The 27,413-nt window shown below is 39.1% G+C and overlaps 1 protein-coding gene across 1 annotated transcript in view; it reads left to right on the plus strand.

Annotated features, from left to right (window-relative positions):
- tnfaip8l3 (tumor necrosis factor, alpha-induced protein 8-like 3) overlaps positions 1-26,567 on the plus strand; it is a 31,065-nt gene extending 4,498 nt beyond the window's left edge. Inside the window, exon 2 of the mRNA XM_015343031.2 lies at positions 24,694-26,567. Within this exon, the coding sequence (XP_015198517.1) occupies positions 24,694-25,256 (563 nt within the window). The 3' untranslated portion in view covers positions 25,257-26,567. The remainder of the gene's footprint in view (positions 1-24,693) is intronic.
- Positions 26,568-27,413: the final 846 nt, after the last annotated feature.

The following is a 27,413-nucleotide window of genomic DNA, read 5'->3' on the forward strand; positions in this document are numbered from 1 at the left end:
TAAGATGACTAACAAAACAGACTGGAGCATACAACATGTAGTATTATGATGATTAAAATCATGTGCTGAAACATTTCTTAAGTCTTCTAGAACATCTACCCAGACACACCCAGAAAATGGTGAAACTGAGACGCAAACTAAGATATGCTGCCCTTAAATGAATGACAATTTGTGACACATACTGTACATAAAGCACTATTTTGGGTACATCTCCATGCCAAATATTTAAGTACTGATTCATTATATTTTGCAGTACACTTCCCCTCTTTTTTTTAATCTGGTCTACAGATGTAGCCTTCCTTTGCGGCCTGGAGATTTATTACAGAAGCAGCCAAAAGCTCTAGACAGAAATTCTGTCGGAGACTCGTGCTGGAAAAGAAGATGCAAAACTTTCTGAGCAGCTACAGTACAGTACCTCTCCTCAGCTCAATCAAATGCTTAAGTGCAGTGATGAAGTCCAGTTTTCTTTTATGGAGGCTCAGCAAATCACTCACCCGCCTGTGAGCAGTGTGTTTGGCGTTTTCTGACAACATATAGAGCTGAGCTCTGGGGTTTACATCACAGCTTGAGAAGAAGAAAAAGCAGTTTAAAGTTCCAACCTACGCACTGCTGAAATATGGCTGTGTTTCAAATGCAAGATGCTGAGCCAGATCACATTATACTGTATATTAGACAGGGAGCGCAGAACTTCTTTTAACGTTACAAGGACATCATTAACCCTGTGTTTTATGGAGCTCTTTTTAAGGAAGGTTCTGGAAATGTAACCATAGTCATTTCCTGCAGACACTGGCTGACAGGAAAGAAGGGAGAGAAGCTACTCAAAAGAGAGCAAAGGCAAAGGCTTCGCAGGTCAGTTCCAGCACTTGAATAAAAAGGTCAGCTGAAGCAGCTGGGCACACTTCGCACTATGAGCTTCTTTGGAGGAATTAAACAAAAAAAAAAAACAAGGACAGAGCACCCCTCCCTGGAAAAAGAAGGCCGTTCTACTGTTGTGCCCTGCTGCTTGATAGAAGGCTGTAAATGTGAGCAAAGCAAATCTTCCCCCCCCACCCCCCTCCCTCGCTTACTCCAATGTCAGCTTGGATCCGATGTGCAGCTGCGCCGTGCCTCCAGGGAGAGAGGAGCCCAGATGTGTCGACCATGGCCGCCAGAGAGGCTGCACTTTCTGAAGGACAAGGCTTCCTGCCTCTCATTTCAAAGTCTTTCTGATTGAGCCTACCTCAGCAGCAGATAGCCGGAGTCTACCGTACCTTTCTTCTGAGGTAGTGAAGACCCCGCGTGTTCCCCAGCCCCTTCCTCTCTGAATTGTTTGGAATGTTTTTGCACATTCTGGGGCAACACTTTGCCACCTATAAATGCAGACAATGCAGTTCATAACACAAACATCAGTTCACACAGCAAAAGTACTGATTCAGCAACTCTAAATTAAGAAAGTGAGGCATGAATGATTTTACTTTACAAGCTATAATCCACTCTAACAAATTACCAAGCCAAACAAAAATCAGCTCAACAGTCCCATTCTCGGAAGTGCAAACCTAAGAACATGCAAGTTTCGGCACATCAGCACAAATGCCTACGTAGCAAGACATCAAAGTGATCAAATTCACTTCTTGGTCGAAAGAGGGTCAGCCTCCAAGAACCACCTATTTTAATGAAATCCATAAGAACTGTTTTTCTTAGCAGGGCTCTGCATACTAAAACCCAGTCATGCTTTTAAAAGAAAACCAGCTTTCATGTAGCTGTGCTTAAATGTCTACTGAAAAGAAACATCTCAAGTTAATTAAGAGCAGATTGAGCTGTCACGTTAGAAACATAATATGTGTTTGATACTTAATTTGACTGCCAGTCTAAAATTAGAACAAAGGTGACCTTATTAAAGTGTGGTCAGTGTTCCAAGTATTTATCATTGTTGTGGATGTTTTTAGAAAATTTGTATGCTTTATGGGAAACTAGACACAAGAACATAGGAAAGATTGCAAGTGAAAGAGGCCATTTGGCCCATCAAGTTTGTTCAGCTACTAAAAGCTAATTGATCAGAGTATCGGCTTCATGAAAGAAACCAGGATAACACCCACATGGCTGGGTATCCTGTTCCATACTTCCACAACGCTTTGGGTAAAGAGGTGCCTCCTATACTCAGGCAAGTCCTCATATGACTTTTTTTTTATTTTAAGAATTTTAATGACTAACCTATGTCAAATTCCACGTTTCGGATTAAAATAAAATGTTTCATTACAAACCCCCATAGCAACCAGCAGTCTCCTTTAAAATAATTTTCCATTTGATAGAGGACTCAATATGTGTGCTATCAAAATTGGACTTGTACCTCCACATTTTCCTCCCTTACTAAGTCATTTATTGGTGGGTCAAATTGTTGTTATTTATTATCTGACAGAACACACAGAGCCAGGTAGTGTGTTCAGCCCTCTCATTTCTCCAGTAATGCTACAGTCCAGCTGACCTGAACTCTACAGATTAGCAATGATTGCCTCTTGCAGGAAAAGACAAGTCTCCTTATTGCATCTGTTTATGTTAATCTGAGCCATGGGGGTCAGTTAAATTCAGTAATTGTCCATCTTGCTAATGTTGTCCGGCATACAGTTGCTGCCACTTATTGAAAGGAAGCTGTATTTCAGTCTAGTTCTGTTCTCTCTCTGCCAGTCCTGCCCACAGAACATACACTACCGTCTCCAGTCAGAGAAGTAGGCTAACAACGTCATTTTTCCCTTTCAGTGTAGGAGTTCCTTTGTAGAGCCCTGCCATATAATTATACATGTCTTCTATGTACGTCAAAATAGAGGATGTTTGCAGAGTCTGTGTCAACAAGCTGTACAGTAAATGTCATTTGCTTTTTAATTTTTTAAATGGCCACATTCAAAAGTCAAATTGCCATATATATTATTGTTTTCCTCATTAAAAACTTTAATTGCTAGTATAAAATGCTCTAGGGTACATTCTTGAATTAAAAAAAACTATGTTTGGGTTTCTTATATTTAACATTTATTATCAAACCTTTCATTTTGCTGAAACCTCAATGGCATTTATTGCCTTTAAGACAGTAACTCAAATGAAAAAATATTTTCTTGTTTGTTTCACCATTTAATCCTGGAAAATAGGTTTAGATTGCCCATAGGAGTACTAACCTACACAACAGACACCCTAAAACAATCTGGAACTCTGGAACTTAATCGAAGATTTAATTTAATTATTTCTTCTGCAGTTATTTATCAAGAATGAAATAACACATTTATAAGTTACATGCATTCAATTCAATGTTCCGAAATCAGGGTTTTAAAAAACCTACAGACGCAAAGTTATGGGGTTAGTTGGCAGGCCTAATCCAAAAGCTTTTTGGAGATCATGTTCCATGCTGGGGCTTGGCTACATTTTGCTGTCTTGTGCTCTGCCTAAAATGGCTTTGTAGCCTGAAAATCATTTATCCCAAACTCTTACATCATTTTCCCTGCCAGACAGCCACTTCCCCTTGAGGCCAAAGTAACAGGACTACTGACATCGCTACTGAGGCCCAGAGCACAAAAACATGTCTGTCTCCCTCTTAAGAGTTAACGGGTCTTTAATGCATCTCTTCAGCTCGTTGTACAAACTTGGCGTGGAAAATTTTCTTTTCTACTCTGAGGTCTAGGGAGCAAATTTCATCAGACTAATCACTTGCTATCAAGCGGTCCCAGGTGACTAAGGGGTTGGGTAGCATTTGGTACTAAATTTGTCCTCATTGATACTTTAAATAACCTACTGTAAATGTTTTATAAACACTTGCAGATACAGTATGTTTTTAATATGTAGCATGTTAGGCCTCCCTGGGGGCTCCACACATAATGTAAAGTCTTCATAAAATAAAACCAAGATGTTTTTCCCCGTTCTTCTAAAATAAGAAAAAACAGCTATGTTTTAACTGTTTTTTTACAGATATTAAATATAAAACATATATCTGTATTTGTTTTTAAAAGACAATCTTTAAAGATTGAAGCTACACTCAACCACATGGACAAGTCTTACTCTTGACTCTAAACAGTTCTTTACACTTAACGTGTACAAACATTAAAACAACATAACCTTTGAAAATCAAACACCTTTATCTTGCAAAGACAGTTATGAGAAAGGACAAAATATACAACAGAAATTTGGGATTTAGAGACATCCTAATGACAGCACATACTGTATATATCATATTTAAACTTTATACTTTGTGAAATAAATTCAAATGATTATAATTTTGAAGATATGCTACTTTCCTAGAAACTGAAAAAATCCATTATGAAATCCAAACTATACCACTGTTGTAGTTTTAAAAACACTTAAAAGGCTCATTCAAATATCAGAATGCTTTTATATTCAAAACAGAGAGATAATGCTTGACTTGTGAGGTATTGAGATGACACATCATTCCTTGGTAATATACTTTAAGATAAATGTTTAACTCAGGAAATAAAGAGCATTTTGTTGTCCAACACAATGTCATGCTTTTATTACTGAAATAGACTTTGGTCAGCGCCTTTAAGTGCATACTCAAGGAAATAACAATAAAAATTATCTAAATTAATATATCCTTGGAATTGTGAGGGAGCAAAAATGTCAGACTAAGCTAGCAGGAAAAGAGCAAACAGAAGATTTGCTCAATATTTTCATTTTGTGCAGATCTCAGGGATGATTGAGTTGCTTATTAGCTTGTTAGACCAGGACTGAGAGAGAGAGTGTTGGAAAACTGACACTTTAAAACATTTTGCCATACCTGCAGTCTGTTAATGCACCTGTCCGCTGACAATCTGCCCATATTGATGTGACAGTAGAAAAGCTTTAAACATAACAGTAACATGTCTCAGTCATGTAACTGAATAGACTCCTGACTTCCATCGCTATCACCCAGTGCATAAGCAGTTACAATACAAACATGGCAGCAGTGCATACACTACATAAAAAAAATGTAACTTACATTCCTTTGCCAAAACCTTTTTTTTAACAGCCTTCACAGCATCATCCGCCGGATGCTTGTTGACAACACATGTGAATTTAGAATAAGAGAGGGAATGGCACCACAAAGCAAAAAAACTACTGTATTTTTTAATGCAATCTACATGAATAAAACATTATGTCCTGTTAGTGACATAAATCACACTCGCACTTCATTGGTGGGTCATCATGTGCCTATGGCATGGACGGTTTCCTCCAGGCTTGAACTGAGAGTCACGCACAGGCAGGCTGGCGTCTCACACTGCGGTTATGGGTAAACAGCAACATCTTAGTCGGAAAAAGTGAAGCCAGCAGATGGGCCCTGCCAAGACAGATGCATGGAAAGGCATTGAATCCGGTAATCTCTGTTTTGAGGGATTCTGTTTCTGCCTCTAAAGGTTGTGTGCATAGGGAGGATAAAGTGACATTTTGTTGTTTATTTTAGTTCGTGTCATTTTGTAGTTGGTGGCACAGCCTGCAATACAATTTTACATTTCTCTGAGGAATTGAATGGGGATACGCAGGTCAACCCCACTAATCGCAGGAGCGCTACAGCCATCCTGAAAACATGACAGAATTCCATTTTTGTGACAGTGGACAAAAAAAGAGCACAATTTTGCTATCATTTGCTATCAAAATATCATTTGATATTAACCCCCCTGAAGGTAGTAGGAAAGTACAGGAAAAATATTTTTTTTTACTTAAGAAATCCTCCCTTCCATCTCCCCCAGCAGAGGGAGTGTGGCAGTAGGGTTAGGCATGCTACACAGAATGCATATTCTCCTCGTTAATCAGTGATACATGTTGAATATAAGAGAAAATCACTCTTGCTGTCTTGGGAGAAAAAAAGCTTTTTTCCCTTCACTTTAAGAAAGAGTTAATACCAAACAGTCAGTTATTTCTATCCTCTAATAGAAATGTATCCCCAATAGGAGCTGAGCATATGGGCTGTTTTCTTTTGGTTTGGTATTTAAACAGGTTTGCTTCCGTGTTCACACTTCTCAGAAGGGCAGACAGGGCAAGTGAAGACTTGAGGACAGAAAGGTCAGAGCCCTTTAATTTCTCATGACTACTCTCCTGCCATTTTCAGAGCAGTGCTACCAGCATGTCAGCTAATGATCTTTGAAAGACAGGAGTTTTGCTCTATTGAATGCCCCAGGGCATAGCATTGGACCATTTACCTCAGAGTCAGCTCAAATCTTTTTGGTACAAACACATCATCACATTATGCTGCGTTTAAATTCATGGTCTGAATTAAGATTCTAAAGAGAAAATGTACTGTAACTTCTAATGAAATGCTCTATTTTCTTTTCAAAGCAAGGGCTCAGTTCATTTATTAAAATTACCTTTCCTTTATTTAAAGATGCTCAGAAAAGGCTACTTTACAAAAAAACACCTAGAGATTTAATAAAAACACCTTGGTTCAACAGATACAATCAGAACAATTTAATGTTACACAGCAGACAAGTTAAAGCCAGGATCTTCACTTAAAGGGTTAAATTTCTTTTACTTCTGGGAAAACAAGCAAAGTTGCAATATAAGTACAGTTTGTGTAGGATGTACCATTTTTTTTCTGATTGTGAACAGAAGGGTTTTTATTTTAGAGATCTTTATGAGTATCCAAAGAGACCTGCTGTGCTCATCAGATGGCGACCTAATTTGGGAAGCTAGTCTCTCAGGGTATTCTTGGACAGATAGAAGTGATTGATGCACACCCCAACAAAGCTGTTTGGCTATTTTATTCCCCATGGGTCTGTTTTCTGTCTGTGACTTTCACGTGAACACAGGGAAATGCTCAAAGGAAGGAAAAAAAAACAAGAAGAGGTCTGAATCATTGTACCGTGTTCTGAAGTTTTAAAAAAAGGAAGCCTTACATCTGGACCAGAGGAAAAAAACAAAAGTGTGGATTGTGTGTGATGCCAGAACAACCTCCACTGTTCAGTTATGGTGTGTCTTCTCCACCCTCAGCCAAATGGAAAAGGCTCTTTCAAAGAGAATTAGGTGACATTATGTAATGGAGGAGAGGAAAATATTAAAGGTTCCTGCCACTTGGGAAAACCGTACTTGGGCTGTGAAAGATACATCATCAACACATAAGCAGTGCTTGTAAAAAAATAATTTGATGCAGTAACATGTTACTGGTCCAAAGGATTGCACTTGTAAATAGCAATTTGAGGGAAATTGATTTTAATAAGTAATGTATTACATAGTTATAATACACACTCAACAAGTATCGCAGTAAAAGATTATCTTTAAAAGTTACTTCCACTCAGCTTGTTTATTTTAATGGAGTTTTTAATGAAAGTTCGGGAGGAATGAAAGCAGCCGAGCTCATTCGACACAGCTGCTGCAAATCTCACTAATCCTGACGTAAGCAACCGGTCTCCATATATATCACACGTCACCCTCTCCTATTCCTGGTTCGTTTTCGCCTAACTCGAATCCATGCTCCGTTCTCATGGATCTGCAAATTCGCTGCTCCGATGAAGACTTTTTCTGCAGCACAGGAGACTCTCCTACCCCTCTCGTCCAGTCCAGTCTTCCCCCCGCTCCCCTCACCTCCGTCTCATTGCCTCCTTCACCCGCCGTGCCACATCAGCGCTACTCATCTCCCAGCCAGTCCTCACAAGATTCAACTCCTCGCTGAAGACTTCTTTCTGCTGTCGTAGTCCCTCTCTCATCACAAACCCAGCCTTCCCGTCCCTCCACGGCAAAGTCTCCAAATAACCCCCACTTCTCTCGAGGATGTCCCAGCCGCCATGCTTCACGCACATCGGCTCCCCCTTCTCCTGGATCATCTCTCGCGATTTCCAACTGGACCGTAGCAAGCCTCCAGAGGATACTTCGAAAACATGCGAGTCCGTTTTAAAAGAAACGCTTCCAAAAAAGCTCTGTTTTCCCTGTACTTAACCGCAGTCTACACAAAGGAAACATCAGCTACACAGCTTCCCCCGGCGCCCTCTGATGACATCACCCGCGCCGCCGCCACTCATCCCAACGTGAGGACCCCGAGGCCGTCCGCGCCTCTGCCTGTCGCGTCTTCTGTCTTGTCTTGACCTGATATATCTGTGTCTGTGTCTCTTCCCCAACCCATCCATTCCTCTGCTGAACAACCACACCTAGCCTCTTCTACCCCGCCTCCTTCCCTAAACTCCTTGCTGCCGAGTCTAAGGCCCCAGGCTCACGCCTCTCCCCAACCCCCTTCTCTGTTTAATTTAATTTCTGCACTCTCATCTGTCTCTACCTCCGACGTCCAACACAGCTCAAGCTCCGCCAGCTTGGTGCCTTTGGCCCCGGTTTCTTTTCTTTCGGCCCCTGCTGTGGTCTCCACGGTTCAAAGTCGAGAACAGTTTCATGATCAGCCCACTTGACTCTCCTCCATTCCTCGCATACCGCATCAATCTCATCTGTATAGTGGTCCGTAAGTATTCCAGTAAAAAACGCCTTATAATCGACTTGTCAGCCCCCCATAACTCCCACGTGCTAAGTGTCAATAGCCTTATTCCCAGTTCAGACTTCTCCCTCCACTATGCCACAATCGACCATGCCATTTCTCTCATCAAAATCGCAGGTCCGGGCGACTGGCTCGCTAAGGCCAACATCTCCAGTGCCTTTAAAGTTATGCCTTCCGACCCAGACTTCTGGCACCTCTTTGGAGTTAATTGGCTGAACAAGTTCTTCTTCGCAGTCCGCCTTACTTTCGGATGCAGGAGTAGTAATGTTCAATACCTTAGCCGAAGCTCTCTGCTGGATCCTCTTGAATAACTATATGCTTCCCTTTCTCGACGATTTCCTTACCATAGATTTTCCTCATGCCTCACCCGCAAGAGCCTCTTCCACACTTACTTCCGTTTTCGGGAAACTAGGGGTACCTCTCGCCAATGACAAAACAACCGGTCCCTCTCATATAATCCAATTCCCCGGGATCACCCTCAATTCCATCAATTTCTCCGCCTCCCTGCCTCGCGACAAGATCGACAGGATCCAGACGTATATCTCTACCTATTCTTCCACCAAATCTTGCACAAAGAGGGAACTTCTCTCTCTGCTCGGTCACCTCAATTACGCCATGCGTATCATTCCTCAAGAACCGTCATTCATCTCCTACCTTCTCGACCTCGCCTCTTCCGTGTCCGTGTTCTTACCACCAAGTAAGCCTTTCAGCCGACTGCAAATCCAAGCTCAGGCTCTGGCAGCTTTTCTTGGGCAACTGGAATGGCATATCTCTCTTCTCCTCTCCTCTCCAACGCCGAGGATATCCAACTTTTCACAGACGCAGCCCCCTCAGTCGGTTTCAGAGGCTATTACAAAGGCCAGTGGTTTGCAGCCCCTTGGCCTCCTGAATTCTCTTCGATCCCTCTCGCCGACCAGTCATCGGCCTTGTTCGAAATATTTCCAATTGTCGTTGCAGCTTCTCTTTGGGGCCACAAATGGAAACAAAAATCCGTCCTTATCCATTCGGACAACTATGCAGTAGTCCATATAATCAACAAAGGAAGGTCTTCATCCCGATCTATCATGAAATTTCTCCGCCACCTTAAATGGATTTCTCTCACACATCAATTCATCCTCGTAGCTGCTCACATTCCAGGTCACCTTAATGAGATAGCTGACTCTCTCTCTCGCTTTCAATTTCAGAAATTCAGGAACTTGGCACCAGATGCAAGACCGAACCCATGCACAATACCTCCCTATTCGGAACTCACGTTCCTCTGAATCATCCTTTCCATCACTACGTCCAGCTGGCCCAGCAAACTATCCTCTTAGGGATTGCCCCTCGAACTCCCAACTCTTACTGGACTGTCTGGTAGGGCTTCCAATCCTTCCACCTCTCCACAAACATAAAATTCCCTTCTTTCGATATTCTCACCGTATCATCCTTCGTTTGCTATTGTAGAAACTCACTCAAGGTATGAGCATCCACCACCAAAGTATACCTGTGTGGCATCCGCTTCTTCCATAAACTCCTTTTCGGCACGACCTGTCCCTCCCTTATCCACCCTCAAATTAGTCTCCTGCTTAAAGGCTTTCAGCGGCTTGAAAAACCACTTCCGAACCAACGCACACCACTTGCTTCGGACATCCTCAAATCCCGCATCTACGTTCTCAGGTCTGGTTACCACTCACCCTGGGTCGACCGCACTCTTGAATCTTTATTCTTGTTAGCCTTCTTCGGCTTCCTAAGATGCTCTGAAATTACTGCTGCTTCCACATCCTTTGATCCTTCTTCTCAACCCTGCTTATCCGACATCTCCATCTTATCTTCCGATACACTGACCTTCTATCTCGAGAAAAGCAAAACCAACCAACTCGGGTCCGGCACTCTCATCTATTATTTCAAACTCTGTTCCTTCGTTAGCCCATACGAGCCTCTATCCCATTACGCACATCTTCGCACCTCTGCCGGAGCTTTGCCTACTGACCCTCTGTTCGTAAACGAGAAGGGCTGTATCGTGACCCGCAACTGGTTCCTCTCTCACCTCTACGACATCCTTCTAACCGCCGGATACCCCCCTGAACAATTCTCCGGGCACTCTGCCGCTCGCCAAGGCATACCCGAGTATCTCATCAAGCAACTCGGCCGTTGGTCCTCCGAGGCTTATCATGCATACACCAAAACTAACCCCGGTACCCCTCAAGCAGGCACTTTCTCTCCTCGGCTTAATAATCAATTGGTTTTTGTTTTTCTGCACTGGTGACTGGGGGTCCCGCTTGGTTCTTTTGGGGGGTCCTATCCTCCCCGTCCAACAGCCAGGAGGTTGGCCCTCAGCCAAGCGGGTTACGCCAAATCTCCACATCTCAATAAATGATTCTAATTTCTCCCAAGCTTTCGGCTGCCGTCATTCCTCATGAAAAGATAATCATTTACACAAGTCACCTATAACTGTAATGCAGTACTTTTTAAAAATATCTTCCCCCAACACTGTTCCTAAGAACAAAAGGAATTTCATCCCTATCATATATGAGAACAATGCAAATAGAATTATATTACAGAGGGCTCCAGGCTTGTAGATTTTTTCAAGGACTCCGTTTCATTATATTTGACACTGATTGCACACTGCACTGACAGATCTATTTCATAATCTCTGAAATCTCACACTCACTATAAAAGACATTTTATTTAAGGAAGAAAGTGGAGATATGTGAATGTAATGGTCAGAAACAGTCCATCTGCTCACAGCTCTTAAAAATTGATTTATATTCATAAATCATATTTAATTTGTAATATTCATGATACGGTTACACATAAAATAAAAATAAAAATACATTATTTTACTGAAATATGTGTATAAAACAACTTGTGGTAAATTTTAACTTCAGTCTTCACAATATAAGATGACATTAATCATAAAATGTAGTAGCTGTATTTCCCAGAAAACCTGACACAGAAATGATTTCATTCCTATGAATTTTCAAACCACAAAGTAAGAATTATATTAGATTGAATGTATGCACTGAAGTATAATATTTCTAATGCGGTCTCCATTTTCCAGAGCACAGAAACCTTTTGACACGTGTACAAATCACTGCAGGCTGTATTCACTTGTAGGTTGTGTGCACTAAAACCACAATCAAAAGGGCACTAACATGATTCACTGGGAAGTCAACCCTTTCAAAGTGACAAAAAAACACGCTAATCCCAAGGTTAAATAACATGCTAGTGATCAATCTTCAAAGTGTGTTCAGTTTGGTTCAGTGTCATCATGTTTAGAAAAAAAAGAAAACTCCCAAATTGTTACCATACCATGTGCATCTGAGTTTTCTTGCATTTAAAATGTTCATCACTGAAAAACAAGAACATTCATATGCAAAACCTTGAGCTGGTTAGCTGCCCTGCCTGTGCTCATATAATTACATACTGTATGGACTGCATCTGATTCATTCATCGTTCATAACGTTTGTGGGTCATTGTTAATCTGTTTAGTTTTGTGATTTTTCATTTTTAATTATAGAAAAATGTAAATCATCTTTGCTCCTGGAACTCATTTCTTGCTGCCATTAAAGTCACAAATTTCTCATGCTGTAGCAGGGTTTTATATAAACCTCATGTTTTTTCTTGTATTTTACATGTGAAACTCACTGCACATAGTGCACATTGTATTGGTAATCCTTCACATAGTTTTTAAATACATTATAAGTCTCCTTTTGTTTTGTCTGTGACCAGGGAAGCAATAGGAAAAATGAAGATTTAGCACATGGCTAAAAGACTGGTGCAAAGAAGATGGATTAGGTTCTTGTTCATTGGGGTTATTCTGGAACAAATGGAACCTCTACAAGGTGGACGGTTTGCATTTGCACCCCAGTACTGATGTTCAGGGGAAGTGTACAGTATGTGTAGAGTACTTGAACAATATTTAAACTAGGGAACTGGGAGTCAGGGTACTCACAACAGGCTAGTTCTAGATGGATACAGAATCAATAGAAAATGGATGGTGATCTTATTTTGAAACGTAATGTTAAAGGCTCAAAACAAATACAAGCAATGAAGCCCTATTTCAAGAAAATATATGGCCTAAATGTTTAAATGGCAACAGTGGGAAAATGTCAGAAGGGAGAGAACATTCTATAGGCTGCATAAAAGAGCTCGCCGTTCAGAGATACATCAAGAGTATACTGAGCTACAGGCACAGCTCTTCAAAGAGACATCAGAGATGACAAGAAGAAGGCAGAAAAGAATATTGCAACAGAGGCAAATATATAATACAAAGTAAAAAAACTGGAAAGGCAGATATTTCATGAAACAATAGGAGAATCATAAAAGATGATAGATATAGTAAACTTGTTATGAGCTCCAACAGTGTTGGGTGACTGTCACTGAGGTCCTACAGGGAATAGGGTTGCTAAAAACCAGTATAGTACATCATCCGGTTCTGTTAGCATTTTGATGATGTTATTCAAAGACTCCCTGGCTGGAATATTAGGACTCTCACTTAGAATAGGAGCTGTACTCACAGAAGAAAGGAAGACGAAACTAAACAGTGAAATGTGAAAAGCAGAAAAGCAGTGTGCAATTTTAAAATGTATTTATGCATATTCTATATGAAAACCTTGTGAAATAATAAAACAGTTCTGAAAGAACTAACCAAAAATGTTTTTAAACATTTTAAAATACAATTACACTAAATTGCTCCCATTTTTAAAATTACTTTATAATATTGTTAAACATTTTGTGGTGACAGACTCTTCCTACTGCAAACCTAATGGCTTTTTTGAATTCATTTTATGTTTTTTTTTAACCATTTTCAGTGTGAAAAATAAGCCATTTAATTAAAGCTAGTAGCTTTGACCCTGAGATACCGAGGTTACATAAGGGTTTTGTGATGACATTTATAACAAAGAGCTCAGTTCATCATATTTTCTTTTTGCTTTAAATCTGTGGCCTCTGAAAGATCGACCACTTTCAATTAAGTTAGTATTCGTGTTATTCATAATTTATTTATAAAATCTAAGTGTTGTCAGTTGTACATAAAAAGCATATATGGTTTCAAGATTTAATGAGGCTTTGCATTGATGTAGTTAAAATGTTGTCATCTTGAGGAAATAAGATACATCTTTCACATGGAAGCGTGATGGAGCTTTCACCCTTTGTTAACATGGTCTCACCTTCAGCAAGAACATTGCTAATAAAGACAGAGCAGCTCAAAACACCTTTACCTTTTCTTGTCAGTGTTTGAGAAGATTAAATGCAATGGCACATTAAAGTTGCCTGACAAATCATGACAATACAAACATCCCTACGCTTTCCCTGCAGATGTTTAATTTGAAGCACAGTGAAAAAAATAAACTGTTTTTATAATCCTTTCTAGGGGGTTTCTTAAATGATAAAGCACGCATTTATATCGGACCTTACAAAAGAATTCACTCCTCTTCCAATGACAACCTATTCGTTGAATTAAATTAGATCAGGGGCAAAAAATCACTTGACCAGACTGAGATCCTTTTGCATTTGCACACTAGTAAATACCTTTGAAAACGTAAGGTAACTAAGTTCAATCACCACTTAGAAAGAGTTTCCTATAAGTATACTGTATATTCTGCATATTTCTAAATGAAAGAAACATAAGATAAACAGCTTTTGAATATCCCAAAGTATAATGTTCTGCTAATGGTCTCAGATATGTAAAACATAATTACTACGCTTTTGTAATACTCATGTACTGGAGGGCATAAAAGGTTATAAACATTGTAGGAGCTACATACTGGAATATGCCAGCAGTCAATATAACACTTGCTTTCCATGTGGGTTACCAGACAGGAAACAATTTAGTGTTTCAGAAGGCGCAGTGTGCACCTATTCTTCTGTCCAGCACTGGGTATGAGAGATGTGAAAAGATGGCACAGGGTCTCCCATTCGATCAAGTATAAGAGCCCTTGTGTGGCAATTTTACTTGGCATTTGGCATTGGAACTAATGCCTTTGAAAATAACATAAAATCAGGAACGTTCATTCTGGGAATCCTGGCTAGCTACAAGGAGCCAAAACAATTTTTTTGTTTAATTTTGTGAGTTTCTGAAAACTAGGCACTCAGATAAACAATTTACATGCTGAACATTTCTGTGATTAAGTAGTTCTATCACATTATAATTATAACAAAAGGAGCCAATGAATCTTAAGGGATAGCGTACTTAATACTTTAGTGTTTGGTGTTAACTTGCTTCACTGAGAAAATATGAGCCCTGACTGTAAGGTCAGAGCTGTCACAACCCCTCTCATCTCTGTGGAATTAACCAGGCAGGAAGCTGCAAAGCTAGAGCTGGGGTGGAAGGGCTAGAGCTCAGTGTTGTGGACAGCAGGCAATCATTTATACATAAGAGAGCAGAATGTGAGATTGCAACTTAACTTAACTCCCAGACGTCTATTTAACAGCACCAGAAGTGTGAAAGATTGAGCTTGGACTGCGCTGTTGTCAATGCAATGATTATATACTAGACCAGAACCTGCTGACAATGACGCAAGAACCTAAACTACTGTCTCCTTGCATTCCTATATTGAAAATCAACAAGGGTATTCAAAACACGTTGGCCACATGTGTGAAAGGTCATGTGTATAGTGTCAATATTTAATTCTGTGTGTTCAAATTGTTAAGAAGCTAGCTGAGCTTTGCTCCTGTTTTTATTAAAGTATGCACAGCCATAGCAGAAAAATCATCACAAAGTATCTCAGCAGCACCTAGCAACCTGAACCACCCAGAAAATGGATCCTGGCATCTGTGTCTGCTTTTTTTTAAAGACAATGAATAATATTGACGTTCATAATGTTCTCTCTATTCTCCCATGCAGAAACTGATAATATATCTTACCTACCGAAGTAATTATGGATATACCAGTGAGTCCAGAAGTCAGCTCCCTCCACAACACAAACATTTCAAAAACAAGCATTTGTACCCTGAGCTGTTGATGAGCCTGCAGGGAGCACGCACTGTTCAGTGCAACGTTTGTCTCCCAAGAAATGACCAGCTGCTACTCGGATATAAAAATTAGGCTTTCTTGTATTTTGCAAGTTAAATGATGACAAAGCCTTCAGGATATATCTATAGGAGATAAAAATAGAATGTCCATTTGCATCCATAACCAGACAATCTAGCAGGTATAACCTAATGTGGGAAGAGTAATGTAACATTGAAAACTTATCTGACTATCAAACGTGCAAGAAAAGACACATGGCTCCATCTAAAAAAAGAATTATGGTCTCAGTTTTACTTCTAAAATTACTACTTCAACAGGAAGAGCATACACTGTAGATGGTTATACATACGGTTTTAAACTGAGATGCACTAAAATACAAGAAATTATTCACTTGAACCATAAAGGTTTATAAATAATATTTGAACCAGGAGCATCTGTTGCTTTTTAATGTGTGTATTCATCAAAGTTTTATTAATGTGGAGATAAAAAGGAATCTGTTCAAAGCAACCACATTTTTTTTAGAATAAAACCCCAGCTTGTTCCGGGCACTGGTCTGACTGGCACTGGTCTAGGTGCAGTATAGTGCGCAGTATGCCTGCCAATGTAAAAAATCAGCCACATTATACTGTACATTTTCCACTGATGGCAGAAAACATCATTCAGGGCTCTATTAAAAAAAGTCTGCCTGCTGCCTGCAATGATTACTTTAATATATATGGAAAAATGTTGGTCTGGAAAACTCTTTTTCAGGACAAGGCAGTATTTTTAAACACAAAGCTCCAAAAACAAGATAATAACCTGTCCACCACAGTTCATAATCTCATCACAGACATAGAACATTTCCAAGTTAACAAAATAGTCAAAAGAACTATACAAAATACATGTCTTTTCTGTCTGCATTTCCTTCAACGGGTAATTGATCACAGACGATGACACTGCACAATCAGACAGTGGCTGTCCAATACTAAGCTTAATAATCAAAACCAGTCCAGGATCAAAACACAGTTCTGACCCAGAAACCAATTGCAAATTGAGAATCCATATGCAAGAAGCCTTCTGAGTATAGAAAAGCTGCTGTCAAGTTTTAATGTACTGTAATTGAGGCCTTCTGTATGTCTTTTTCATATCAATAAGAGCACTGTTAAGGGATGAAGTTGCAAGCTAAATCAAAATAATATTTGTTCAATGGCATTTAATAAAGCAAAGTGCTGTATATGTAAGAGAACGAAGTGCTGATGGATAAATGTGCTGGTTATTGGGAAGAGATCCCAAAAACAGAATTGCTTTTACACTCCAGAAGCTTAGCTAAGCTTCTTTTAACTGGCCGTGTTCCACGCACCTTGTTCATTTTCTATCATGTCTGATGTGTAAGAGTTGCATCATCAACATTTCACAAATAAAGGGAATACCATAGTTATTTCTTAATAAGAATCACAAGTAGTAACACAAATAGTATTAAATCATAGGTCACCTTAAAAATCATATTTTAATGTTGCTTCCCATAGCCACATTAAAAATCTAAATAATCTTACAATCCATGTTGATCTTATGAAAAATTTATATATGCACATCCCCATTTAGACTCATTTTTACAATGTCCTCTGCTGTTTTACCTCTTCCGTACTAGAAAGCATGAGGACAACAACTATGGAAAAAACTATGTTTTTTAAGCTACTTAATATTAATTCCTAACCACCCAAGATAGTAAAAATAAGTAGTGTTCACTTCAAGAGACACAACGTTCTCCTTTACAGTGAGAAGAAAATTGAGGCTTGGTAATACTGACACTCAGGATACTCAGTGACGTCATTCACTGTTTGCCAGACCCTGTCACAGTGTCAGATGGATTTGCTGACACTAAGAACAAGTGTGAGGTGTCAAATTTCAGGGCCAGATATCTTTCACATTCATCTCATCTCAGTTTATTGTGGAGAGACTGAACTGACAGCAAATGTCATTCATTTTTGTTTACAGTCACTTATGGTACACTTGCCCCAGTGTTGTAGATATCTCATTTTAACTGCCACAGTTAGTTAACAGCATGCAAACGCATTGCTGTCATTCAAAGGGCTCAGAATGGAGCACAAGCAAGCTTTTTCTTCACAGTTTTGGTGAGATGTGGCACAAGTTTAGCTAACTGCTTCAGGGGGAGAAAAATGAGAATGCATTGTATTAATATTACATTGCCTGGGAGCACAACTTCAGATTCAATTAAGTCTTCTGAGGACTGACAGATGGGAACACGTCAATAGACATTTTAGACAACTAAGTTATTTAAAACATGGTTTGCTTTCTTTGCTTGCTTTCGTGAAACACGTTGTTAAAGGGAGTTTGCTGTCCAGATGTGAGTGGGCAAAACTTTGGTCTGCATTTTGCATCTATGACTAATATTTTGTTTAAAGACATTCCCTGGGGGCTGGCTTTTAGGTGTGTGCGAGCTCTTTGTTCCAGGAGAGAGTGGGCAGATTACCATACAAACGACCAATGGGCAGATGGGTGTACTGACATGATATAATGTGTGTCACTGAAACTGTCAAAACAAGGACATCTTTTCTATAGGCTGAACCAAAGAAAACACTCCTAATATAATCAATTTCCATACACTATTCTATAGTAGCTGTAGTTATATACAGTAGTAAAGAAAGGAAATACTGCAGGATCTTCAAAGACTTACTTGTTTATGTAATCATATTTTTTCAGGAAGCAATTGAAATGGCAAACAGAACATTGTGACATACAGTAAAAATCCATCCATCAATTTTTTAACCACTTCATCCAGATCAGGGTTGTGGGGGAGCCGGAGCCTAACCCAGTGAGCAACAGGCAGGATACACTCCCACCAGGCTCAAATTTCTCAGAAGCCAATTGACGTACCAGTATGTTTTTGGACTGTGGGAGGAAACTGGAGCACATGGAGAAAACCCACATGAAAACAAAGAGAACATTCAAACTCCACGCAGACAGCACCCCGGGACTGGAATTGAGCACAGGGACCCAACACTGTGGGGCAGCAATGATAGCCACTGTGCCTCAATGCCGCCCCTGTAGTTAAAAATGTAGAATATAAATCAAGCTGTCATACTGAAATTGTACAACACCATGGTAAGGACTCATTTAGCATACTGTGTAAAATGCTGGCCACCATATTTACAAAATATTATTGCTGCTACTGTATATGGAATCAGTCCGAAAAAGAGACAATCAGCCTTCAAGGAATGCCCTTCAATGACAGGCTAAAAAGAACAAATCTCAGCCTCAAGCAGAGAAGACTATGAAGCCTAATTCAAATACATTTTTTTAATTCTTCAAATGCACTAGCAAATTAACCCAATGAAGTACATTGTAAGTGATGTGCGAAACCAGGGGAAGCAATTGTATTTCTCTTTTAAAAATAAGAATAGGCGGCACTTTTATGCACAGGGTTGCGGCAGTTTTGAACAAGCAGTCCACCCACATTTTTGAAGCTGGTGCCATGGCATCTGTCAGGGAATGGCTGCATGAGCTCCTCAGATCAATTAGTAACTAGCAAACCAACATGTTAGATGAACTGAACTGACTCCTTTCTTTTGCAACCTTTATTATCCTTAAGTCTTAAAAGAGGGTGGGTAGGTTTAGCCTTACCCTGACCTGCTCAGGGCTCACATTTATATTGTGCTCTTTCAGAACAAGAAAAAAGGTAATTAAAGACAGATATGCAGCAGCAAGATAAAATATCAGGATTAAACAGGTTGCTAGTGAGTTTATTAAGACCCCAGGAAAAAAATATTGTCATATCACCTTGGATTAAAAAACTCACGTCTCACACTTTCTGACTTTTTAAAAATTCACGGAGAGAACCTTTTGTTAAAGTGTTAATTTAAAAAGTCACACAATCTCTTTACATGGGATTACACAAAGAGATGTTTCAAAATATCATTTGAGAAGTCAAAAATATTCTTTATTTTTTCAGCTTTAATTTTCAGTGAAACAGTTTTTTACCATCAGGAATAATGCAGAGTTTAACTCTAAAATATATACTTTGTGATAAGAGAAGTCAAATATGGCTATAAAAACAACAGTTAAACAATTGACCAAGTTGTTTCTTGTAGGTTTCCATACATGTGTAAAAATACTGTAGTATAAATATTTTGGAAGAGATATTCTGCTGAAACACTTTTCTCATTTATTTAAAATCTGCATTAAACATAACCAGTATCATGTCAATGACTTTTCAAATGAGCAGTATGTCAAATTAAGTATTAAGGAAATTGCATTTGATCTTTGGAATGTGTGTCTGCTGTGTTATTTATAATAATGTTGCTCGGTTGCTACTGTATCTCTCCAGCTATTTAGAAAGTACTGCCTTTTTATAAAGCACTCACGTTTTGCAGGAAGTCAAATGGAATAAAAGTATGTTGATGCCATGAACAGTGGAAAATTTCAGTGCTGATGGATAGGAGCTGTGGCAATTTTGAGCAATCTATGGTTTCCATCCAAAACATGACAAAGTCATTAAATACTAAAGGCTGGCTCCAAAATAAATTTGTGCATAGCAGGGCAGCTTTCAGACTTCTTAATACCTTCTGAGTACGTGGAAGCCAACAGTCACACACACAACAGAACTACATGTAAACAGCAGGCTGCTGGCACAATGCACGAGTGTCACAAAAACAAGCAACCCTCTTCTGGCAGTGATACATGTATTAACGAACACGTTGTGTTGCCCAAAGACACTGGATCAGATTTTAAAATAATGAGGAACATTCTTTGTCATTTATGGCTTCATGGATGTACAGATTAGTGCTGTACACAGTGAAAGGCATGTGGACAGAAATAATTTAAAACACATGCACATCACATGCTCAGTAGTGCAGTAACGTAACAACAGAAAATTACCATTTAAAAAGGTTAAGGTTTAGGTCCAACCAAGGAAAAGGAAATTCATTTTTTCCTTGTTAGGACCTTAAGCATTCTAGCTTTTTATTTATCCTTTTTTATTATTGGCAACTTCTTCTGAGACAACATGTAGGTCCAATGCTTAAGTAGTTGTTTAAGGTAAAGAAGGGCTTGTACTGGTGCAAAGAATACTGTTATCTTTGAAAAGCGAACCCATAAAGAAGTACCACTGTTATTTTGGTCATTTAATATAAATATGATAAAATACCATGGTAATATATGCACCTTCAAAAACAATTAAAAGAGATGAACTGATTTTGAAATTAACTAATCACATAACAATTTGGTTCATGTTCTAGCCATAAAAGCATTGAAGACTTTCAAAAAGGACTGTCATAAAAACAAGCCATGGAAAGAGCACATCAACCCTTCATCTGATACCTGCTTTCCATTTATACTACATACAGGCAATAGAGCTGTACTATAGCATAACTGGCAAGGAGAATTACGTGAAGAGTTTCTGTTACTTCTTCATCTTTAAGCATACTGTATATACATTTTTCTTCTGAAGCAAAAAAAAAAAACATATCAGTATTGATAAAATTCATTTCAAACCCTGGATTGTGACCACAGTCAATACTGGTCTAGATTTCAGTATTACCAGTATATACCATGCAGTTCTTGTGTTCTAGCCATTTAACACATACAAATAAACTATAAAACTACTGTAAGCTCATTGAAAAACAAATCTCCAACACTTAGAGTAGTTACTACAGATGTTACTTCCTTATACTCATTTCCATCTTGTGACCAATTTCCATCTAATTCAGAGTGAAAAGCTGAAGCCAAAACGTTGTCCCCTTCTTCAGGTAGTGTTGCATGTTAAAAGAGAACCATCTTTTACACTTTAAATGAAGAATCAAAAAGCATCTTAGTACTTATGTTTGTTTAAATATCATAAACAGTCCCTATTTGTTTTCTTGTTACATATGAATTGTATCACCACCACATCCCCACTCAAATGTACGAATTGAGCCATTCATTAAAAGGATAAAATCAACGAATCAATTCAAGCCTAAAATTTTTTAAAGATATCCTTGCAATCAGCAAGTTCTATCCAGCACATTGTGTTTTTTTAAATCAGTTTTAAAAATAAAATTACCAGCTTTGAAGTCACACCCTAAGAGTGGCTACTTCAACAATGAATTGTTCATTCTTCTTGTGTTGGAAGGCCAACCTCACAGATGCTTATGTCAGATCTCAAGACTAGGACCTGCCCCTTGTTAAAAGAACACATTTATTAAGAGTATCCACCAACATTCACATCTTTTAAAATAAAAACTTCTGCGGTAGTTATATTTTCCCATACCAGGGCTGTAAATAACAAGCATGAAAATCTGTTTCACAGATGTTTAGACATGTACCATATTTTAGAGCAATTCTTTAAGACATCACAGTTTCATTGACCACAGAGGAGAAGGGAAAGGAAATTGTAAACATCTTCTAGTAATTAATGCGTACATCTGTTTAATAAGTGATTCAGAAAGACTCCCTATTATGTTGCTACCAGGTTGCCGTTCAGAACTCATGTCCCACAAAAGCCACAGTATATAAAGTTTCAAGAAGGAAATTACTTTTACTCAACACACATTTTACAATTACAATGATTCATTGGTTGTTTTTTCTTAAGGAGTTTTCTTTACGAAACCTATAAAATAACACCAAAACCTAAAAAATGCCAAATTTCCAGAATTTCCTTTGTCAGATGGCTTATCCTTAAATGATGCTTATCAGAGCTGAAGTCTTAAAATAACATTCTGATGCACAGACATATTTGAGCAACAGCTTAGACATACAGGCTTTATTCTTTAAAACCTGTAGAAATACATCGTTTTATAAAGGGGATGTTTAAACACACTTGAGCAGCACTAATAATGAGCACCCGGCTCAAGGTTACATATGGAGTGGTGAGACAAGGCTGAAGCCAAGAGACTAAACACAGGCTGGGATTTGTCTCCTTTGAAAAATTCTGCAAATTCCTCACTGTCAGGAAAAGGAAACCAAAAGTATTTCACTACTGAGGGGCTACTGAATGCACCCAGTCAGCAGGCTGTCATATTAGGTTAAAAAAGAACTGGGAAGAATTCCATATCTCCACCTCAGCCATCTGAGCCGACAGCCTGCATTCTCACCTGTGTGTACAGTATGTGCCTCAGAAAGGTCATGGTATACCAGGGTGCTACAAAAGCAAACACTGCTTTGCATACACACTCATGTGCAACCCGGGCAGGGAGGTGTACAGCTTTAAATATAAGCTCACACACAACCAGGTTACACCTTAGTCAGCAGTCATCAGATGGGCAGAGGTATATTTGCAAGTTCCGTTGTTTAAAATAAAGTGTAGCAGATCCAGATTTCACCTGTAATCAATGCTAGAACATTATTTGCCTGAGATATTCTAAAAAACAAAAAAAGAAAGAAATCTGAAATAACTATAGTACGTCTCCTTGGCAGCATGCCCCACACTGTTGCCAGGAGAACTGAAATGCAGACATTTTCAACTTAAACTATAATATTTCAGTGAAACTGAACATTGGCTGAGCATCAATGTTCAGAAAAGTTCTATTTTTATAAACACAGCTAAACATGACAGGTTTATTTAGTCCAATTCCTACATGCTGTAAAAATGTTTCATATACTAAATGAATATTACAGTACATGTCCAATAACAAAACTTTAATGATACAGACTTTTTAAACTTTTAGGGCTTAAACTTTGAACAATAAGTTAAACAAAACCCTTTCAAGGTAACAGCAGTATGAAAACTGTTAATGTAAAATAGACACAGACTTTCAATTTAATCTTTTTAGAGAGAAAAGACCTTCTTTCTATTGCAGACCAAAAACTGCTCTCTTTTAGCAGCTTTCAATTTAATTGGTCTGGTTTTGTAAGCAATTTGCAGCTGGGTGGCATCTAAAAAAAAGCCATTATTGCACCCACTCCTCCTACAACACTGATCGGAACACCGCCGAACAGGAAGCCTGCTGTTATTTCTGGGAGAAACAGTTTTTCTCCCTTTAAATCATTTCTTTACTACATTTGCAAAAAGTATTCTCCTTTATGAATAGACAAAAAGTGTCTATTCATAAAGGTAACCCGCATTACCTAATTTACAGACTTTGCAAAGAGAACAGCCTCAGCGTAACAATAAGGACCCACTGCCACCAAAAGGAAAGTGATTAATTTTATGTGCTTTAGGCCAGAGCTCAGTATTCTACATTGTTACGACACCAAAGACTGTCAAATGAAGCATCGCCTGCAATTTCCTCCCCGCCAGAAAATGTAATGTAGAATGACTTTGGCATTTCACAGGTGAAAAAGCTTTTGAAAATGATAAAGGTATCCTGTCAAAATTCTCTCCCAACCCCAGCATTACACAGATTTAGGACATAATATTAATGTATTTTATGCCACACATACTACTGATATACCTTGCTGTTCTGCACATATATGTTGACTCTCAATGACAGAGCAGAGGTATTACTGCCAAATGACAAAGTGAGACTCTCCAGATGTTTAGTGACCAATGACTCTGCTTCTCAGTGCTGCTAGAATCACAGATGTGAAGCACTCTATTAGAATGTAACAGAGAAAAAACAAAGTACAAAAATAAACAAAGACTCCCAAAATGAATTACTATTGACTAAACTGGACTTTAATTGTAGTTTCAGCTGTTATAACTCCTTACAAAAGGGCACAACAATTCCAAAACTAGAAACTCCCTCTTGACTATCACATGAAGAAAAAATAACAGCTGTTTTTGTTTAATTGCTATGCAGGAATCCTCAAGACTGTATACTAGTTGTTAGTGCCTCATAAAACAATGGAAATAAAGGGATATTTTAATCTTCAGTTTCCTTACAAAGGCTATATATATATATGAACTCTCTCCCAGGTGCTGCATGACCAGCAGGGAAGTCAGATGGTACTGCTGCAGCTGTATGGGCTGTAACACAGCAGTTTGGAACAGAAGTCTTCAGTATGCCAATGCCAATAGATAAAAACTGTTCAAAAACAGAAGATTCAAGCCCTCCTCTTTATTACATAGTCCACATGTTTCTGATCTGCACTCCATGAATTCAAGATTGAATTGTCATCTGAGGTTAATCATGTATGGGTTTTCAAGTAGGATTTGCATTTTAATTACTTCAATGCATTGCTGATCATTGACACAAAGAAGATTCAGGTTTTGGATCCCTAATTTACTTTGACCAAAGTCAGTAATTCAGTCTTTTTTCTTCAGCATTCTTCAGATAATTTAAAGCACTGTATGACTCTGAAAAGTTTTAAAAACGTGTTGAGTCAACAGAACCCATGAGTTGAATGTCATGTGATGTTGTGTCCCAGGTAATCTTTGACTTTCTTGTTTTTTTTTTTACTACAGGCCAAGAGAGTTTTAATTCCAAAAGCCTGGCCCTGCAGGCTCAGAAGAAGATCTTAAGCAAAATGGCCACCATGGTCGTGGCCAACCTCCTCACTGACGACACTAGCAGTGAGATCCTGGACGAGCTCTACAAAGTCAGCCGGGAGTACACGAAGAACAAAAAGGAGGCTCACAAAATCATGAAGGATGTGATAAAGATTGCCCTGAAGATTGGCATCCTCTACAGGAACAATCAATTCAGCCCAGAGGAGCTGGAAACGGTGGAGAAGTTTAAGAAGAAGATGAACCAGACAGCCATGACTGCGGTCAGCTTCCACGAGGTGGAGTACACGTTCGACAGGAACCTTCTCTCCGAGCTGCTCCTGGAGTGCAAGGACCTTCTGCACGAGCTGGTGGAGCACCACTTAACAGCTAAATCCCATGGTCGCATCGATCACGTGTTCGACCACTTTGCGGATGTAGAATTTCTCTCCGTACTTTACAGCTCCTCTGAAGAATACAGACAATACCTTAAAAAGATTTGTGAAGGAATTAACAAACTACTGGATGAGGGAATTCTTTAACCAGCTCTGTTTCTATAACCCTTCCTGTACTATATGAACTATATATATTTTTTAAGGGATGGATGTTTTTTCATGTGGCTGTTAACTCTTTTTAAGTCTGCTCAGCCCTTGTGTGTAATTGTAAAAAAAATGTTCACTTTAGTGTTTAGCTTGTTTCTTTCTGGAGAGAACCTTACTGTAAATTGTACCCTGAATATCATTTTGCCACTCTTGGCTTTATCTTATGTATCTGTGCCAATGACTTGTATCTGGTTTCCATTCAACACAATTTTAATTTAAGATGAGAAAATCTTTGAGTAAGAATTTGCAGCAGTGTTTTCTTGTCATGGAAAACATTAAGGGAGGCACGGTGCTGCAGTGTTTAGCATCGCTGCCTCACATTGCTGGGGCCATGGGCTCAGTTCTACCCCTGAGGTGTTCTCTCCGAGTTTGCATGAGTTTCCACCAGGTGCTCCTGTTTTCTCCCACAAACCAAATCCATCTCCTAACCTGCATTATCCAGTACAAGGTTGTGGAGAAGCTGGAGCCTATACCTGCAAGCAACAGGTACAAGGCAGGATATACCCTGGAAGGGATGTCAGTCCATCACAGGGCAGACACGCTCACATGAGGGCCAATTATGTCCAGAAGCCAATTCACCCATCAGTATGCCGTTGGATTGTGGGAGGAAACTGGAGCACTCGGTGGAAACCCAACTTTGTGAGGAGAACATATAAACTCCACGCAGGCAGCACCCCAGGAATTGAACCCCAGGCCCCAGGATGTGCAGGCAGCAATGCCACCATGCCACCCGCTTTAGGATTTATGCTGTCCTTTTTTCTGAAGAGAGAACAAGCACACTGAAAAAGAAATGTAAGCAGAGTTAAGTACAAAAGCATGCAAACTAGACATGAAACATCAAGGAGAGATTAGGAATAGGTAGCAGGATACGACACAGTCAGGAAATAGATTTGTAGATTTATATATCATTTTTTATTTATCCCTCTATCTTTAGCGTCCGTTATTAAATCTTATACTGTAGATACAGTTGCTATCAGGAATCACTACATTCATTAACAGATGCTGTACTCACAAGAATGCTGGGCTATCAGAGCCTGCTGCAGCCTTTCTTGACCAGATGTTAGCTCTGTTTAGCTAGTGTCAGCACTATCAGAGTATACCAAATATATAGATCAAACATTTGCCAGAACAATCAAAAGACGTTCTGCAGAAAAAGTCCTGTAAGTGTATGGCCATGGTTCTTTCAATACAGTCTTTCATACCAAGGTGTTAATGGCTGTGTGTTTTATTAAAGGCTCCTCTTGAACACGATCATGAAATGTTGTGTTTTTTGTTCAAATTTGTTGTTGATCATAAGGTCAGATAACCTTCCAAAAGAAGACATTCAGAGAGTATTTTTAAGGAGAATGTCTTCCTAGCATTAAGACCATAAAAACTGTCTTAGCAAGTAGAAAGTCTTAAACCCAAATGAAATTAAACTCACCAGCCATTGGCAGATTATATTGGGTTGAAGCAAGGAAAGTCTGCCCTCCATAGGGTTTCTCAAAGTCTGGATTTCATCCATCATATCATGACACCTACTTGTAAGAAGCATCAGCATTTCAGTGAAACCCCTGAAATCTGCTACATAAAAATCTGACATTGAGCTGAGAGGTTGGAATTCCAAAATGAAAGTACTATGTTTTTTTCAGCCGGTGAATTCTGTTTGTTAAGTTCATACTCTTGCTCTCTTTGACTTTTTACAGCCCCAGTTATACTTTCTAAGTCTCATTTAATTGCCACTTCAAACAGCAAAGCCGGTTAAAGGTTGGCAAATGTTTCCTTCCCAGAGGATCAGCCAATTAATTCCTCTAATTAACACAAGGATGCTGTGGGAACTAACCCACCTGTTAGTAAGTGGGTACAGAGAGCCAGCAGATGACGGTTTCTTGATGAGTCACAAGGATTGGCTGGAAATTTCCCAATGCTGTTAAATCCCTGCTTCCTCATAGTGATGATGTAAGGTGCTCTGGAACCAGGAAAAAAAATCCAAAAAGCAGCAGTAATTAAAAAAACAGGTAATCCATTCCTCACTCCACCTATGCTTTGCAGAGGGGGGTTCATATGGACATACTGGCAATTTCTGACTTGTTAATGCCATTTGTCCCCCAAACATTT

This window comes from Lepisosteus oculatus, chromosome 5 (assembly GCF_040954835.1).
Source record: "Lepisosteus oculatus isolate fLepOcu1 chromosome 5, fLepOcu1.hap2, whole genome shotgun sequence".
In the NCBI taxonomy this organism is placed as follows: domain Eukaryota; kingdom Metazoa; phylum Chordata; class Actinopteri; order Semionotiformes; family Lepisosteidae; genus Lepisosteus; species Lepisosteus oculatus.